A 16,199-nucleotide genomic window follows, 5' to 3' on the forward strand; every position below is an offset into this window, starting at 1 on the left:
CTTCCCTCCTTCCCTTTAGGGCTCAGACGATTCGCCCTGATGCCTTCTGTAACGCGCATATGCGCGCATTTATCTATAGTAAACGTTACGTATACTATAATAGTATACGTAACGTTTACTATAGAAAATGCGCGCATTATGTGCGTAAGGTCTATCCAGACAAACTTGCATAGGTGCATAACCATATGCATAAAGAAACGGATTGGTCTATTTCCTTATACACATGCATATGGACCAATCAATTCTCTTATGCTAATACGGAACGTGGCCTTGTCACAATCAACAAGATACGTTCGCTATGAGAGGGGGAAAGGTCATGTGACGTTCGTGCTATTGCACGCAATGCGCACGCGCGAAAAATCTTTCCGTTCACTGTCACCGTTGTGGCGATGTTGGCGTCACTGCGTCATTGGCAACGCTTTTCGTGGCGTATATTCAGCGAGATCGCGTCGTCGTCGGCATGAGATCGGCTCGCGTTCCGGAGTACGGCGTACACAGTGATGAGCCAGTGGCAGTCCTCACGTTTCGAATACCTTGAACGACTTCTCGCATCGTAATCCGCATCTCTTTATTTACGATTCGTATCGTCGACCATGTCGGCACTTCGCGCGGAGGATAAGGCCGAGAACGAGGAGGAGAGGCAACACGCGAGGTATATATTTCCCCGCGCTTTAACGTTGACATTAATACACCGATAATAAATTTTTTTCTCATTTAAAGGATTATTTCTAAATTCTTGTAGTATTAAATTAAATCGACTCTCGTTAATATTTGCGTTTCTCACAGAGATAAAATATATGGTTGATTGTTCTGATTTTATAATATCATTGGCAAACGTATATCTGTAATTTGTAATTTTGTAAATTTTTATTTCAGAATTTTATGAAAATAATTAATCACATTTTTCGCACAATGTTATTTTTATTTTAAGCGCGGATGATATAAATCTGAAAGAAAAAAAAATTGTGATTTCCAGCGAAACGGATACATCTTGTACCACCGCAGCAAAGTCAGAGACGGGTAAAGATACAGACGCGGAGAGTCCTCAAAGTAGGAAGTGCAAGTTGTCGCCGGATCGCGAGCGGCCGTCCAAAGTAGCAAAGCGCGATATTGAAGAAGATGCCTCGTCTGCTGTGAGTTTCTTAACCGTACGTTACTGCCTCGAATACTGAGATTGTCTCGCTAACATATTTTCTGTCGCAGAGTACAAGCGTACCCTCAGATCTAACGACGTCCGGAAGTAACGAGAAAGATAAGGATGCTGATGTAAACAGGACCCTTGACAATACAGCCTTGGTAGCGGACCATTACAATGCGCTTGAAGAGAAGGGTCTTTCGCAGAGAAATCAGAGTCGCATCGTGTATATGAGGAATTTTAACAACTGGATTAAAAGCATGCTCATAAGTAACTATTGTTTTTTTTAGCTATCAACTAAATGGTATGCCAATGAAAGAAGGCTCAGTAAGAGCCTATATATACACGATTGCATTCTTTTGGATGCATAATTCTAGTTCTTTTTGAATATTGATTTCCAACCGATAGCGGTACCATGATTTAAACTTTGGAACTTATTATTTTTATCGTATTTTTATTCTCTAAGAAATCTAATGTCGTGATGTGGTACCAAATTATCTTGGATTTGTTTATATTTATGATTTTAGATGTCCTTGTGTTTATCACAATGGAATTATATCTTTTTATTTAAAATGTTATGTATGTGAGGTAGCATCGGGAATTGAACCTGGATTTTTCGCTTGATGGACAACTGCTTACCAGCTTTAAGCTATCCAGTACCTCAAAATTAATCACGATTATTATAAATGTTAAAGTTTAAAAATACAAACATTTTGCTTCACTTTTTCAAAGCTGATTTGAGAAAAATTAAACTTTGACTAAAATTGACATTTGTCTTATTATTATGATTTTTATATTAAATATCAGTTATTCTTGCAATGGATATTAAATTGAATTTATTCTTATTATAAATTTATTATTTATCAGATGAGTATGTAGTCAAAGTGAGACAAGGCAAGAGTTTTGGCGCTTCGCTTAGAGTAATGGACATGTGCTGCGGTAAAGGCGGAGACCTTCTTAAATGGAAAAAGGCCAATATCTCACACCTGATATGCGCGGATATAGCACAAGTGTCGTTGGAACAGTGTCAGCAACGGTACAATGACATGGTGAATAAGAAAGGTTCCAAAGACAGAGGTTTTGCTCCCATTTTTAGCGCGGAGTTCATAACGGCTGATTGTACAAAGGTAGAGGAGAGGATACCTATCATTATCTTCAACCCCACACATGAACTCCACCTAGCAAGAAATGCACTTGTCAATGGAATTTTGTTAATCAGGTATGTTGCAGGTTCGTTTGAGGGAAAAGTTCATGGATCCCAGTATGCAGTTGGACTTTGTTAGCTGCCAGTTCTCTTTTCACTACAGTTTTGAGTCCCTACCGCAGGCGGAATGCATGCTCCGGAACGCCGGCGAGAGTCTCAAGCCGGGTGGCTACTTTATCGGAACCATTCCAGATGCGTACGATTTAGTGTATGTTTTTCTTCCCCTTCTTTATATTCACCTTGCTTTATATGCACCTTGCTTTATATGCACCTTGCTTTAAAGGGTATTTAAACTCTAAGCCGTAAGACATTGATCAATCACAGTCGAGTATTCTCCTCACATTCCACTGTGATTGGTCAGTTTCTTATGGCTTAGAGCTTAAATACTCTTTAAAGCAAGGTTGTTTTCCAACAATTAAACTTTTAGTGCTCTTGATGACATTTTTACATGATTGTCAGTTTCTATAAAATGCAGCAATAGCTCTAGACCAGCACTAATAGACCACGCACACACGCTCATACTTTTTTTTGGTAATTGCAGTTCTAGATGGCAAAATTGCGATGGTAATAAATTCGGCAATGATGTATACAATATTGAATTTTTATCCGAGGACAAAATAAAACCGTCGCTTTTTGGCGCAAAGTACAATTTTTATTTGGATGGTGTAGTCAACTGCCCAGAATTCCTGGTTCATCTACCCACTTTGTGCAAGTTGGCTCTGAAATACGGCCTTGAATTAGTGTCGTTTGAAAGGTAAGAGAAAAGAAGTACACCAACTGAAATCCATTATTAATCGGTACACATTATTGACGAATGACTTGTAAAAAGCATATATATGTTAATTTAAATGTACGTAGACATTAGTATTGATACAAATTATTGCTGCATTTTTCTAATGTATCTAAGTTATTACCTAAAAAAATGTTTTTTATTCAGATTCGAAGATTTCTACGAGCGTTTCAAAGGCGAGGGTAGATCTCTTTTAGGAAATATGCAGGCACTAGAAACTTACCCGCCGTATCACGAATCACCTTTACTTGGCGACCCCGAGCGGGACTATCATCATGCTGTTGAATATATGCAGAATCTACCTGCGAATCATCGTAAGATTGGCACTCTCTCGCAGTCGGAATGGGAAGTTACTTGTGAGTATAAGAATTTCAACTAAAGATAAGGAGAATCGAAAAATGAAAAGAAAAATAATAAAGATTCTGAATGAGTCCGATTTCTCAACGAATCTTTTTACAGCACTGTATGCAGTATTTTCATTTCGAAAAATGAAGACAATTTGGAACAGCGAAGGAAAACCGGAGTACATCAAGTTATAAAGAAGTTCGTAAGATAAAGAAAAATAAGAAAACTGAAGCAAGGAACGATTTTTTCTTGATGATTTTACATTGTACAGACGATTTTTTGTTACTGTATCTAGCTTATGACAGAATGATCCGTGTGATACTAATAGAGCCATTGCTGCGTTTTATAGAAATTGACAATCATGTAAAAATGTCATCAAGAGCACTAAAAGTTTAATTGTTGGAAAACAATGTTTTTTCATTTATACTTGACTTTCGATTTTTCCGAGTTGCAAGAAATTTTTCGGTATTACACGAATGATTTAGACCTTAGGAAATACAATATCCTGTTGTAATGTTAATTTCCTAAGCGAGTGGTTTTTTAATAATTAGGCAATAAGGAAAATGTGTATCATATTTCTAATTAAGAGTTATATAATTTTCAATTATATAATTCTTAGTTACATATAAATGTGTGTATAATTAAAAATTGGAATATTATAATTAATAGAATTATGATATGATTATTATATTTATTATATGATTATATAATTAATATAATTATAATATTATAATTGTATATACTTACACAGATAGATTTAGTAAAATTATATATAATTATTGCTATAATTATATATATTTACATGTAGGTTTAGTAAAATTATGTATAATTATTGCTATAAATTATTCATCATACAAAAATGACATTTAAAAATGCAAGTATTCTTTTAATTCACATTTCTTAAAAATAAACACGCTGCGAAAAAAATAGATTTTCAAATATATTATGTAAAAAAAAACAATTTCTTTGCGCTAATGCAATGCTTCGAAAATTATAAACTACAATGTATAATAATCGAATGCAACTTCACAGAGTCGATCCAACGTGAAGTTGAACCAAACGAAATGGTTGGTTCACGACGACAAGAGATATCTCGTATGAACTTATTCTCAAAGTCAGCAAAACCGCGGAAGTACGGAGTAATTTCAAAATTATCGGGTTTCTTGCATTCCGAAAGCTTGTGCAACGATCAAGTGCAATACTTCGATTTATCTCCATAACGATATTGTAATCTACTTCGGAAATTCTCGGCGATTAACTCCCCTTCGCAAGTAAAATCCCGTTTTTAGAAGTTCACTTTTGCCGATCCTCGCGTGAAAAAGATCTTCCTCCACCGCGAGAAAAGAGAAAAATTAAAAAGAGAATCTCTGTCGATCGAGATCGATACAAATTCGACCGGATCTCGCTGTGGGATAACGTTTCCGTCGTGCGCGGGTCCTCTTATGACGGCGAAATGAAATCGTCTTCGCGGATCGTGTATTGAACCCGCCTGCGGGACCGTACCGGTTTCAATCGACCTCGCGGTGAATGACTCCCTCGGATCGAAACGGATCGCATCGGCCTCGCGCGGCGCGCGATCGCGATCGCGTCTGGTTCGCGAATCGCACGTACACTTGGCGAGGGGTGGGACGAGCGGGCGCATGCGCGGTCGCGCGTTTCTGACACTTAGACTGGTTGCGCGGCGTCGCGACGCGCGCAGAAGAAAAGTCCAGTCCAGTCGTTCGTCGGACGTGGGACGGGACGGACGCGGTTACGGGCGGTGGAAGTCACTTTCTCTCCTTCCTTCTCGCTGCCCCTCGCCTTCTGCTGCTCCGTCTTTCTCTCGGCCCACGAATTCGGCGACGACGACGACGACGGACGGGGCGGCGTGCAGTGCAGAGACAGAAAAACGGAGGCCGCGCGCTGCTCGTCGGTCGGTCGGAGCCGTGCCGTGTGTGCGTGAGAGTCGTGCGTCGTGCGTTATACGTGCCCAGCCATCCGCTCGGCTCGCGACTCGCGGCATTCGCGGCTCGCCTCGCTCTGTCGGCAGCGCAGCTGAACCTCGCGGGCTCGCGCCGCAGTCCATCGCTGGCCGCGCCGTACAGGTTCCGTGTGTGTCGGGGAAATGGAGCTCGAGCAGGCGGCGGCGCAGGTGAACCTGGTAAGCGTCGCATTTCCGCATCGGGGTGCGATTCCGCGACCGCGTAGGTACGCGTTTTCGCGTTTAACGGCCGTACGAGCGCTCTCGCCTCTTGGTCGGCCGCGCGCCGACCCGTGTGCCGACGCGAAATTTTTCTAAGTCCCAAAATGGCGTCTGCGGCTAAGTCCTCTACCGTGGCTGAACGCGGACGAAAGCCGCGAGTTCCCGAGACACGAGAGTGCTCGGCTCTTTAGAGGCCGTTGTCGGACGCGCGTACTCCCCCCGAGGTCGACCCCCTTCGTCGCGCTTCTTTCCGCGCCTGAATGGCTGCTCGTCTGTTACAGGAGAGGAAGACCAAGGAGAGCGGCGGCGGCGGCGGCGTCTCCGGGAATCATAGTGGTGAGTTCTTTTTATTCTGGCCGCGCGCGCCAGGCAAACGTTGACCGATCGCGGGCGACATGTGGGAACGTGGTTGAATTAAAGTCGGCAGGAGGACCCGCGACGACCCCACCGGGTAAGGGGGGAATCGAACACGTGTCCCGTCTCGTCCAGGGAGGAAGCGCCGGAAGGCGGAATCCGCGATTTTTCCGGCACGCACGGAAATCACCGCTTCTCGGATCCAACGCGAATTTTGCATTTTTCCGAAAGTTCGATTTTTGTAATTTTTTCCCGACGACAGAAACTCGGGACTTTTCGAGAGAATGTCGTGGGTGACGATGCTAAATGCTTATCAAGTTCTTCAAGACAAATGTGCCATTGTGCCAAGGCTGAAAAAAAAAACATGTGATAGAGGCTTTAAAGGGCGCGTGAGTTTTCGATTGTTAGGGCTTTGGCACGTAGAAAAATTTAAGCAGTAAGGAAATCAACGATATGGATTCGCTACACCGCTTCGTCTTAAGCTCTTGACTGTGATTGGCTGATTTGCTTAATGCTTTGTCTATGTGCCACGGCCCTTAGTCTTTTTGTAGAAAAATTCAGGGCCGGTATTTATAGTTGGATCTTATTTCAAAACTATAATATCTTAAGATGCTAATACGGTTCTGTGATTGATTAGTGACATCTTAAGATTGTACTTAAGACGGTTTTTAAATATAAGAACCGACCATGAATACCGGCTCAGGTGTTTCTTTCCTAAGAATCTTATTAAATCGGACTAAACGTGTTCTTGGTACTTGGAAAAATAAATATTAGTTTATCGCAAAAAGTGTGAAAAGAATAATCAAATAAGGAATAAATGAATGAAATTTAAAATTGCAATGTTTCCAATTTTAAATTTCATTCATCTATTCCTTATTTGATTATTCTTTCCACACTTTTTGTGATAAACTAATATTTATTTTGTTTTATTATTATATACTTTATATCACTGGTGGGGAAGAAGGGATAAAACGGATAAAACCTCCCTTTTTCTAAATAAAACAAAAAATAGTTTTGCTGGATTTGTTAAAAAAATCTAGGAAAAAAATACAAAAAATTTTTTAAAAGTAAAAATCAGATCAGAAGTTTTATCATGTTCTTGTCGTTGATTCTGGAGTAAAAGCTACGCGTGATACTAAGAAAAATATCAAATCAATTAATTTTGCCGAAACTCTCTCATTATCGATGACAGAATCTGCTAATGCTTTATACAATATAGATCTTACATTTTTTGTTACAGAATTATTCTTTCATATGTAAAATAAATAATAAATTTCTTGTGTATTTCAACCCTATACTTAATTTCCCTAGATCATATCAATGGCATGTCCAATGGTTTCGACAAGAAAAGGGAACACAAGTCGGAGCATAGAGACAAGGACAGAGAACGGTCTCACAAATCGGATCACAAAGACAAAGATCGGAGCAGAGATAAGGAGAGAAATCATAAAAGCGAACACAGGGATAAGGACAAAGACAAGCACAGACATAGCTCCAGTTCCGTTAAGGACAAGGAGAAGCACGATGGCAGTAATAATAAAGATAAGGACAAGGATAAAAAGAGTTCCTCGTCTAGTAAAGACAAGGAGCATAAGAGTAGCAGTTCGTCCAGCAAGGATAAGGAAAAGGATAAGGAAAAGAGCAGGGACAAGGAACATCATCACAAATCAAGCTCGAGCTCCAAAGATAAAGACAGGTAAAATGAAAAGGATGTTCCATAAAATAGTATTTTAATGATGTTCCATTACGATATTTGTCTGATGACGATGTATTTCTGCCAGGCATCACAGCAGTTCTAAGGACAAGGACAGCTCAAGCAAAGATAAAGAGAAGGATTCGAAGAGCAAGGATAAAGATAGGCATAGACACAGTAGTTCCTTGAACTCTAGCTCGCGCGACAAAGACAAAGATCGAAGTATCTCAAAGGACGGCAAGAAGCACTCGTCGGAAAAGGACAAGGATAGACATTCCACTTCTCACTCTTCAGGCGATAAAGAGAAGCATCGTTCGTCGGAGAAAGATAAAGACAAGCACAGAGAAAGTTCGTCCAGTGGTAGAGATAAGCACCGCCACGAAAAAGACAAAGATCGCCACCGCCACGATAAGGACAAATGTATGCAGGACTATCTAAATATATTTACGTAACTATTTATTTTGTGCTTTTTAATCACCTGCGGTTAAATTGCAGCTAAGCATCGCGAGGAAAAGGAGAAAAAGGATAAAGAGGAGGTTAAAGTAAAGGAAGAACCGAACGTGAAGATGAATCACGCGATTAATCAAGGGTATCATTTTAATATGGAAATCAAGACTGAGATAAAGGAGGTAAGGTTTTGTTTGCGGTTACGTTTCAGAGAATGAATAAAGAGCGAAGTACTGAAATGGATCTTTCTTTAGGAACCTATGTCACAAGACTTGGATGATGACGATGACAGTGGTGGCGAACGACGGCTCTATATCAAGGAGGACGATGACGATGAACCGATGAAAGAAGACGGTAGCATGGACTCGACGGATGGAAACGACACCAGGCTGTCGGATCTCCACAATACGACTATAAAGACGGAAGATGACTCTGAAGAGGATAAACCATTGGTAAATTTTATTTTAATTATAAGTTGAACAAAAAAAGAATAATCTTTTAAAGATTATTTAATTTAAAAAAATGCTATTAAATATATTGATACAGTCTTCGAGATCAAAGGTATCGTCAAGCGTGAAGAGAAAAATCGAGTCGGACGAAGATGAAGACGTCCCACTGTTGGCGCGAAAAAAATCTAAGAAGACGGCTAATCTGAAAACCAAGAAGAAGAAACGAAAACATGTAGACGATGACGATTCTGACGAGCCTGAAGAAACGCAGGTAATAGATTTTTTCCACAAGTCAACTTAGAATTGTATGTTTATGGTAGAATATGTTTCACACCATTTTTGTTTTGTAGAAACCAAAGAAGAAAAATACAAAGGTGAAAGCAGACGGCGACAGTCCAAGTCCGAGGAAGAAGAAGCAAGAGGAGCAGCAGGAAGTTTGGAAATGGTATGGACACTCAAAGCTTTCCGCGTAAACAGTAACGTGAACGCCCCTTTATTCCCTAATTTTTATTTTATTTATTTCTGCATCCTCTAATGGGATTTGCTCAGCATTTCATGTACGCGTCCAATAGGTGGATTAATTTCTAGGGATAAAATTGATAAGTTCCTAGGAAACTCCAATAGGCTGTCCGTAGGATATCGGAACGTCAGCCATTGGGAGATCTCAGACGGAGGAAGAATTGACCAATCACATTTAAGCAATTCGGCCAATTGATCAATGCAATTGGTTAATTCTTTCTCCGCCCGAGATCTCGGAGCGATTTCTAGCATCGTGGACACAAGGCTTTAAGGCCGTATCCGATGCACGTGCACCCGTTACCCGTGCACGTGTTATATTTTCTAACGACGTCTCTCACCTCGAATCCTCGTTAATTCTTAAATGAAAGATGCGAATGACAGGCGAATGTAATGCGGATCCTTGTAAGAAATGTAGTGGCCCGTTTGTCAACGAGATGTTTATTTGATTTTGGCAGCAGCTACAATTACGTAGTTTATAAAACGAAAGAGCAACCGTCGATTTTGAGGTTATATCTGTAGTAACATTGGAGTAACATCGTATCTAACATCGGAGTTTGAAGTTATATTTTCTACCACTTTCTTAATATATGCTCCGTTTTGAAACTTAACGTGATCTCTTTTCGTGTATCATTTAACATAATTTATTGTTAAAAACTTTCTTTTATACTTTAATGATACGTGCTTTATATCCCGAAGCATGATCTCTTCTTTGCTGATCTTTTCGTGTTATTTAACATGATTTATCGTTAAAATTCAGGTGGGAGGAAGAGAAGAAGAGCGATGGCACGAAATGGCAGTTCTTGGAACACAAGGGACCAGTATTTGCGCCACCCTACGAACCCTTACCCCCTACCGTGAAGTTTTACTATAACAGCAAGGAGATGAAGCTGAGTGAGGAGACGGAGGAAGTTGCAACCTTCTACGCGCGTATGCTTGACCATGACTACACGACCAAGGCTGCGTTTAACAACAACTTCTTCCACGACTGGCGAGAGGTGATGACCGAGTCGGAGCGCGCCAAGATCACCGATCTGACCAAGTGCAACTTCAAGGAGATGCACGCGTACTTCTTGCAGAAGAGCGAGGAACGCAAGGCTATGACGAAGGAAGAGAAGCAGAAGATCAAGGAGAAGAACGAGGAGATACAGAAGGAGTATGGCTTCTGCACCATTGACGGCCATAAGGAAAAGATCGGTAACTTCAAGATTGAGCCGCCCGGCTTGTTCAGGGGCCGTGGCGAGCATCCCAAGATGGGCAAGCTAAAGAAGCGAGTGTTGCCGGAGGACGTGCTCATTAATTGTTCAAAGGACTCAAATATACCAAAACCACCGGCCGGCCACAAGTGGAAGGAGGTGCGACACGATTCCAATGTCACATGGCTCGCGTCCTGGACGGAGAACATTCAGGGACAGGTGAAGTACGTGATGCTGAATCCATCCAGCAAGCTCAAAGGTGAGAAGGATTGGCAGAAGTACGAGACGGCGCGGAAACTGGCGAAGTCGATCGACAAGATTCGCGCTGAGTATCGAGATGACTGGAAAAGCAAGGAGATGCGCATTAGACAGCGAGCTGTCGCTCTGTATTTCATCGATAAACTGGCGCTCAGAGCCGGTAACGAGAAGGACGAGGATCAGGCGGATACTGTGGGCTGTTGCTCGTTGCGAGTGGAGCATATCCAGCTACATGAGCAGAAGGACGGCAAGGAATACGTCGTCGTGTTTGATTTCTTAGGTAATAATTGAATTATTGCAATTGTGATACATAATCAATATACTTATAATTAAAATAGTTTTTTTATCTCTTAATATTATAATATAATGTAATTACGTGATTCTATGGAATTAATTATCCACAGGTAAAGATTCTATTCGATATTACAACGAAGTGCCAGTGGAAAAGCGCGTCTTTAAGAATCTGCAACTCTTTATGGAAAATAAATCACCCGGGGATGATCTATTCGATCGTCTCAACACCACTGTGATGAATAAACATCTGAACGAGCTGATGGAGGGTCTTACCGCCAAAGTATTCAGAACTTATAACGCGTCGTGGACGCTGCAGCAACAGCTTGACAAACTAACGGACCCGAACGACACAGAGGCGGAGAAGATTCTCTCGTATAATCGAGCCAATCGCGCCGTCGCCATACTGTGTAACCATCAGCGTTCTGTACCAAAAACACACGCGAAATCCATGGAGAATCTAAAGGCAAAGATTGACGCGAAGAAAGAAGCCATAACCGAATGCGAGTTGCAAGTAAAGGACGCTAAACGAGACGCAAAACACGGCTCGGTGAAGGAAAAAGTGTATGTTATTTTTCATTCATATTATACATATACATATATCAAATAATAAATATTATTAGTAATAAATCCATAATAAATAATTAAATTTAAATTAATAAACAATAACAACTTATTTACGAAGTAAGTTATTATTTATTTAAATTTAATTAGTTATTATAAATTTTGTACATACACAAAGACTAGATATAATTTTAATTTAAATAATATTTTGCTTAAATGTAGAGACTGTTCTGTGTGACACACACTTGACAAACTTATTTATAAATTCTTTTTTTTTTTCTTTAACAAGAAAGCAAGAAAGCTAGGAAAAAGTGTGGCTTTGTATATATCTCATGTTTCTATAATATATCGTGCAGCTTGTGTACATGAATTGATTGCATCTATGCTTTTACAGAACATATGAAAAGAAGAAGAAACAATTAGAAAGATTGAAGGATCAGTTGACGAAGCTGGAGGTCCAGGCGACCGACCGAGAAGAGAACAAAGAGATCGCACTGAGTACCTCCAAGTTGAACTATCTCGATCCTAGAATTTCTGTTGCATGGTAAATAAATTGTGTATTTTTATCTAATTTCTTATAATTTTAATATTAATTTTATTATTTTACATTCTTTAGTTTTATCTTTTTATTTCATATATTTACAATTTATCTTTCTCTTATATATTTTATATTTTAATTAAATCTCTTTTCATATCTGTGCTTTTTGTTAATACCCAGACTATACTATATTAAATACTTTTTTTTAATTTAAATATTAATACTTCATGCATTATTTCTATCTTCCATGTCTGTATTAAATTTCTATGCTTCACCAGGTGTAAGAAGCACAATATCCCAGTCGAGAAGATCTACAACAAGACTCAGAGGGATAAATTCCGATGGGCAATAGACATGGCGGGTCCTGATTACGTGTTTTAACCCCGTGGGTCATCGTTATCATCGTCACCGTCAACGCGTATCGGCCCACGAATGGAGTACATCTCCCGCTGACGATGTATCTAGTGAATTTTACGTTCTAACGAGAAGCCAGGAGACTTAAAGTAAGACAAAAAAGGAATGATGAAAAAAAGAAAAAAAGAACAGTGTAAACTGTACGAAAAAATTTTTTTACACTTACGTGGTATAAATGTGAGAGTGTGGGAACATATTTTCTATAGGATGATAATACAACGCATGCGTATTAAATCACGATTGCGATTGGTATACCTAAAGAGGTGTTAACTTAAATACCGTACGCGGATTCGAGCTTGTCTCGGGTCAATCGTACGCGCGTATTTTGCCACCGACAAAATGCTATCCACACCGCTAGCGCTTGTTCGTCTCTACGTGCCAGTTCGTGCAAGGCACTCTGACGTGATAATCTATAAGGATGATGATCAAGAGAAAGAACCTCGCGAATTGCGAGTAACTTTTAAACGAGAATGGGAGGTTTATGAGTTTTATTTTGTTTAGGTAGAAATTTATTCTGACCGAAGTAGGAAATTAGCAAACGAATTTGTTCAGGCAAAAAAAGAAAGATCGTTTAAATTTGTTAACGGGCGTGCACGGAGTGCGGTGATTAATCTCACGAGGAGCACGAGATCGTAGTGAGCGTTTCGCGCCGACTTCGGCATGCGAGAAGCTAATAACTGCGCTATTGTATATATGTAGGACATGGTCGTGCGAGTGAGATGCGAATACAGTTTATGCTATGTCGATATTTAAAAAAGAAAGAAGCAAGAAGAAAAAGGGAAAGGAAGGAAAGGAAACCAATTCTTGGAGCAGGCAGCTGAAGAATTTTGTATTTCCCATTAACGAGCGTAATACACACTTGTTTCTCTCATAAATGTATGATAATGTCATTCATCGAATATCACGTCTACATTTTGCAGCATCGTGTCGAAGACATTTATATGTATTCGTAGAACATATTCAATATAGTGCACTCCTTTTTTGATATATAAATGGAATGAAAGCAAAGCGGCTAGCAAATTTTCGCCGGATCGCGATTTGCCCCCCTTATCCTGCAAGCCTACGCGCCTCCAAAAAAAAACTCGATAGTATAAAGAAATGCTGAATATATATATATACATATATATATATTTAAGTGAATTACATCGCTTTTAGCGATTTATGTTTTATAAGATGATGTCTCTAGGCTATAAAAATAAACGAGAAAATGTATCTCTTAATTTCTTACCGTTATTTGCACATATCTCGCGCGGACCTTGCTCGGAACTGAGTGGAAGGGTTACTAGGCGCACACGCATGTATATACACACATATATATATATATATATATATATATATATATATATAAATTATATGTATTTGTATGTATATACATATGTACTCATATATATTTTATGCTCACTTGACGATAATAAGCATTAAAACCATAGCATTAAGCTTTTCATCTTCACAATCGAATCGCGAGACATTCTGGCGCATGTGCTTAATACATAAGACGTACATACGCATTATATATACCTAGGAGAGAGATTTCATTCGTCGTGACAATCTCTGCCTCTGTTGCTTTCGTTCTCCGCGAATTTTTTACATTGCGAAACCAATTTTAGAGTAGAAACTCTTGTCCCACTTGTAAAAATTACGAAATCAGGCGTCGGATTTACGGAGATCAGGAGGATCTGCGGGACAGACGCGACCTGCGAAATTCCGTGTTCGATTAAGAAGAAAAAAAAATGTTAGACGCAGACTTACGTGATCTACGTAATTGTATTTTATTGTGTGACGGCGTGTGTCTCGGAAGGAGAGTAAAAATATCGTCTGTAATTCGCGCTAAAACTAATTTTTAATTTTTACCCTCGCCTCTTTGATTCGGATTCGTCTCGCGCTGTTGCGAAGTAAACGAACCGGCTCCGATCGTCGCGATTATTTTGCAAAAAAAAAAGAAAGAAAATCATCGTTATTGTTTTGTTGAGTTTGTACATACGACAAGGCGCCGCTTGTTCTCGATCGGCCGAGGATTCGTATTTAAGCGTTCAACGTTTAGGGAACGAGGAACAAGGAAACGCGAGTCGCGCTCTGTTGACTATTTATCGGTCGGAACGCGACGAACCTATGTTACGTGCGAGCATCATATGCATAATTACTACTAATTAATTATAAGATACACAAACGTAGATATATATGCATACATCATACATATATACGTAAGTGGGTTCTCAAGGCGCTCCGGATTACATTCCGGGGACTCGCGATCGCGGGGTTTTTTGCGTGTTCATTATCGAAAGGGGTAAAAACATCTCCGATATCGGCGACTCTACCATTTATTTATTTCCTCGCGTAATGGAAAAAAATAATAGGCTTGTTCTTTTTAGGTGAACTTTTTGCACGGTTCATCTTTTCTCTTTTTCTTCTCACGTTAGAGAGAAAGAGAAAAGATGAACTGTATAAGAAGTTCAATTAAAAAGAATAGGCCAAATGTACTAACAGCGTCAGTCTAATTCGAATTAATCCTGTTAACTGAACATTGTCGTGCTCTTGTTTTAATAAAAACGTGTTTTTCATTAAACTTTAGAGGTTCGCGCAAAACGTCTTACAACGTCTTGAAATTAATATATTTTGCATATTCGATTATATGTTAAATATGCATGTTTTTCCTACAACGAATTTCCGTTGTTTAAGAAAAAAAGACCTGTCTAAAGGTTAATACTGTTGTTGAATTTACACTCTGGTGAAACAAATTCTTATCCCATTTTTTTTGAAAATTTTTCGCATTTTAAATTTATGAAGATTTATAATAAGAATAAACTTCAGATTTTAGTTCGTTTTTTTTTTTGAAATTGTAAAAAAAGAAATCTTAAATATTTTAGAATTCTAGAAGAGATGTAGATTTTCTCTTCTTTCTGAAAAATGTTCTAAGTTACAAGATTATATAAAAATTCTGAAAAGTTACGCGAAAAATTCTAAATAAAAATTTCAGGGCGAGATCTATTTCCAATTAGATCCAATGCTGTTAACATTACTTTTTCATCTCACGATACGCTAGAACGAAAAAGATAGCAGAAGAGATCTCTCGTTTTTACTCTCCCGTTATGTTTACGCCACATGTCGCGCTAATTTCTGTGGAAGTAGCGTTATCAGTTATCACGCTGTTATTTATTATGTAATAGGTGCATCATTGTTCACACATACACACGTACACACACACACACACACACATTACACCACCACACGCAACAGCAGGACAATGATATTATATTGATAATTGCGAAGGGAAGAACCAGTTATATATACGCTCTAGCTCTAGCTAGATCATAGCCGAGATTGATTTTAGACTGGACTACGAAATATTGATAATACGATAATATGTATGTTTCCACGAGTAAAAAAAAGATTACATGATAGGCCGTTCGCCATCACTCGCAATACGAATAATAGCAATGTAAATGAATAGTGTGATGAGAGGAAAAGGGAGAAGAAAAAAAAGGAGGAGAAAATGCAATCGGCGAGCGTGGGCCTTCGTCGAGCACTGCTAAGATTTTTAACTTTTACAAGGAGACTCGAGTATGAGAGAGAGAGAGCGAGAGAGAGAGAGAGAGAGAGAGAGTGTGTGTGTGTGTGTGTGTGTATATGCAATTGGTATTTAGTACAATTTTCTGAACCTGCGAGGCCGGCGGGAGATACATAATGTGTATGTTTCAGTGATCACATTTTTCGACATATATTATTATTATTATTATTATTGGAATAATAAAAGATTAGTACCGGATCGACGCAGTCGACTTTATTACATCCAGTTTTCGTGTACAAGACGTTCCCTCTCTATTGT

General features: G+C 39.4%; 2 protein-coding genes across 4 annotated transcripts; both read left to right on the plus strand.

The window, feature by feature from the left end:
• The first annotated feature begins 385 nt into the window (after nucleotides 1–385).
• On the plus strand, nucleotides 386–4,334 carry Rnmt (RNA guanine-7 methyltransferase). Its single transcript, XM_071792860.1, has 8 exons — nucleotides 386–652; nucleotides 977–1,133; nucleotides 1,204–1,405; nucleotides 2,003–2,262; nucleotides 2,366–2,547; nucleotides 2,881–3,093; nucleotides 3,277–3,485; nucleotides 3,589–4,334. The coding sequence occupies exons 1-8, from the start codon at nucleotides 594–596 to the stop codon at nucleotides 3,666–3,668; spliced, it is 1,362 nt and encodes a 453-aa protein (XP_071648961.1). The 5' UTR covers nucleotides 386–593; the 3' UTR covers nucleotides 3,669–4,334.
• A 746-nt stretch (nucleotides 4,335–5,080) lies between these two features.
• Top1 (topoisomerase 1) lies at nucleotides 5,081–16,139 on the plus strand. 3 transcript variants are annotated; one of them, XM_071792849.1, is made up of 12 exons: nucleotides 5,081–5,614; nucleotides 5,938–5,992; nucleotides 7,322–7,706; nucleotides 7,792–8,123; nucleotides 8,199–8,332; nucleotides 8,405–8,602; nucleotides 8,697–8,870; nucleotides 8,950–9,044; nucleotides 9,876–10,849; nucleotides 10,974–11,424; nucleotides 11,819–11,968; nucleotides 12,241–16,139. In XM_071792849.1, exons 1-12 carry the CDS (start codon nucleotides 5,579–5,581, stop codon nucleotides 12,341–12,343), a joined length of 3,087 nt encoding a protein of 1,028 aa, XP_071648950.1. In that variant the 5' UTR covers nucleotides 5,081–5,578; the 3' UTR covers nucleotides 12,344–16,139. The 3 variants fall into 3 exon arrangements, with proteins under 3 accessions (XP_071648950.1, XP_071648951.1, XP_071648952.1); XM_071792850.1 differs by having other exon boundaries at nucleotides 8,712–8,870; XM_071792851.1 differs by lacking the exons at nucleotides 5,081–5,614; nucleotides 5,938–5,992; nucleotides 7,322–7,706; ... (3 more) ...; nucleotides 8,697–8,870; nucleotides 8,950–9,044 and adding an exon at nucleotides 9,461–9,624.
• Nucleotides 16,140–16,199: the final 60 nt, after the last annotated feature.

Source organism: Temnothorax longispinosus, chromosome 11 (assembly GCF_030848805.1).
Source record: "Temnothorax longispinosus isolate EJ_2023e chromosome 11, Tlon_JGU_v1, whole genome shotgun sequence".
Lineage (NCBI taxonomy): Eukaryota > Metazoa > Arthropoda > Insecta > Hymenoptera > Formicidae > Temnothorax > Temnothorax longispinosus.

What these genes read in the sequence shown, in the direction of transcription:
- Rnmt (XM_071792860.1), top strand. Translation starts at nt 594, where the DNA reads ATGTCGGCACTTCGCGCGGAGGATAAGGCCGAGAACGAGGAGGAGAGG. An exon ending in GAGGAGAGGCAACACGCGAG is followed by an intron (nt 653 to 976) that starts GTATATATTTCC and finishes TGTGATTTCCAG; the next exon opens with CGAAACGGATACATCTTGTA. An exon ending in TAACGGCTGATTGTACAAAG is followed by an intron (nt 2,263 to 2,365) that starts GTAGAGGAGAGG and finishes GGTATGTTGCAG; the next exon opens with GTTCGTTTGAGGGAAAAGTT.
- Top1 (XM_071792849.1), top strand. Translation starts at nt 5,579, where the DNA reads ATGGAGCTCGAGCAGGCGGCGGCGCAGGTGAACCTG. An exon ending in CGGCGGCGCAGGTGAACCTG is followed by an intron (nt 5,615 to 5,937) that starts GTAAGCGTCGCA and finishes CGTCTGTTACAG; the next exon opens with GAGAGGAAGACCAAGGAGAG. An exon ending in GGCTCGGTGAAGGAAAAAGT is followed by an intron (nt 11,425 to 11,818) that starts GTATGTTATTTT and finishes ATGCTTTTACAG; the next exon opens with AACATATGAAAAGAAGAAGA.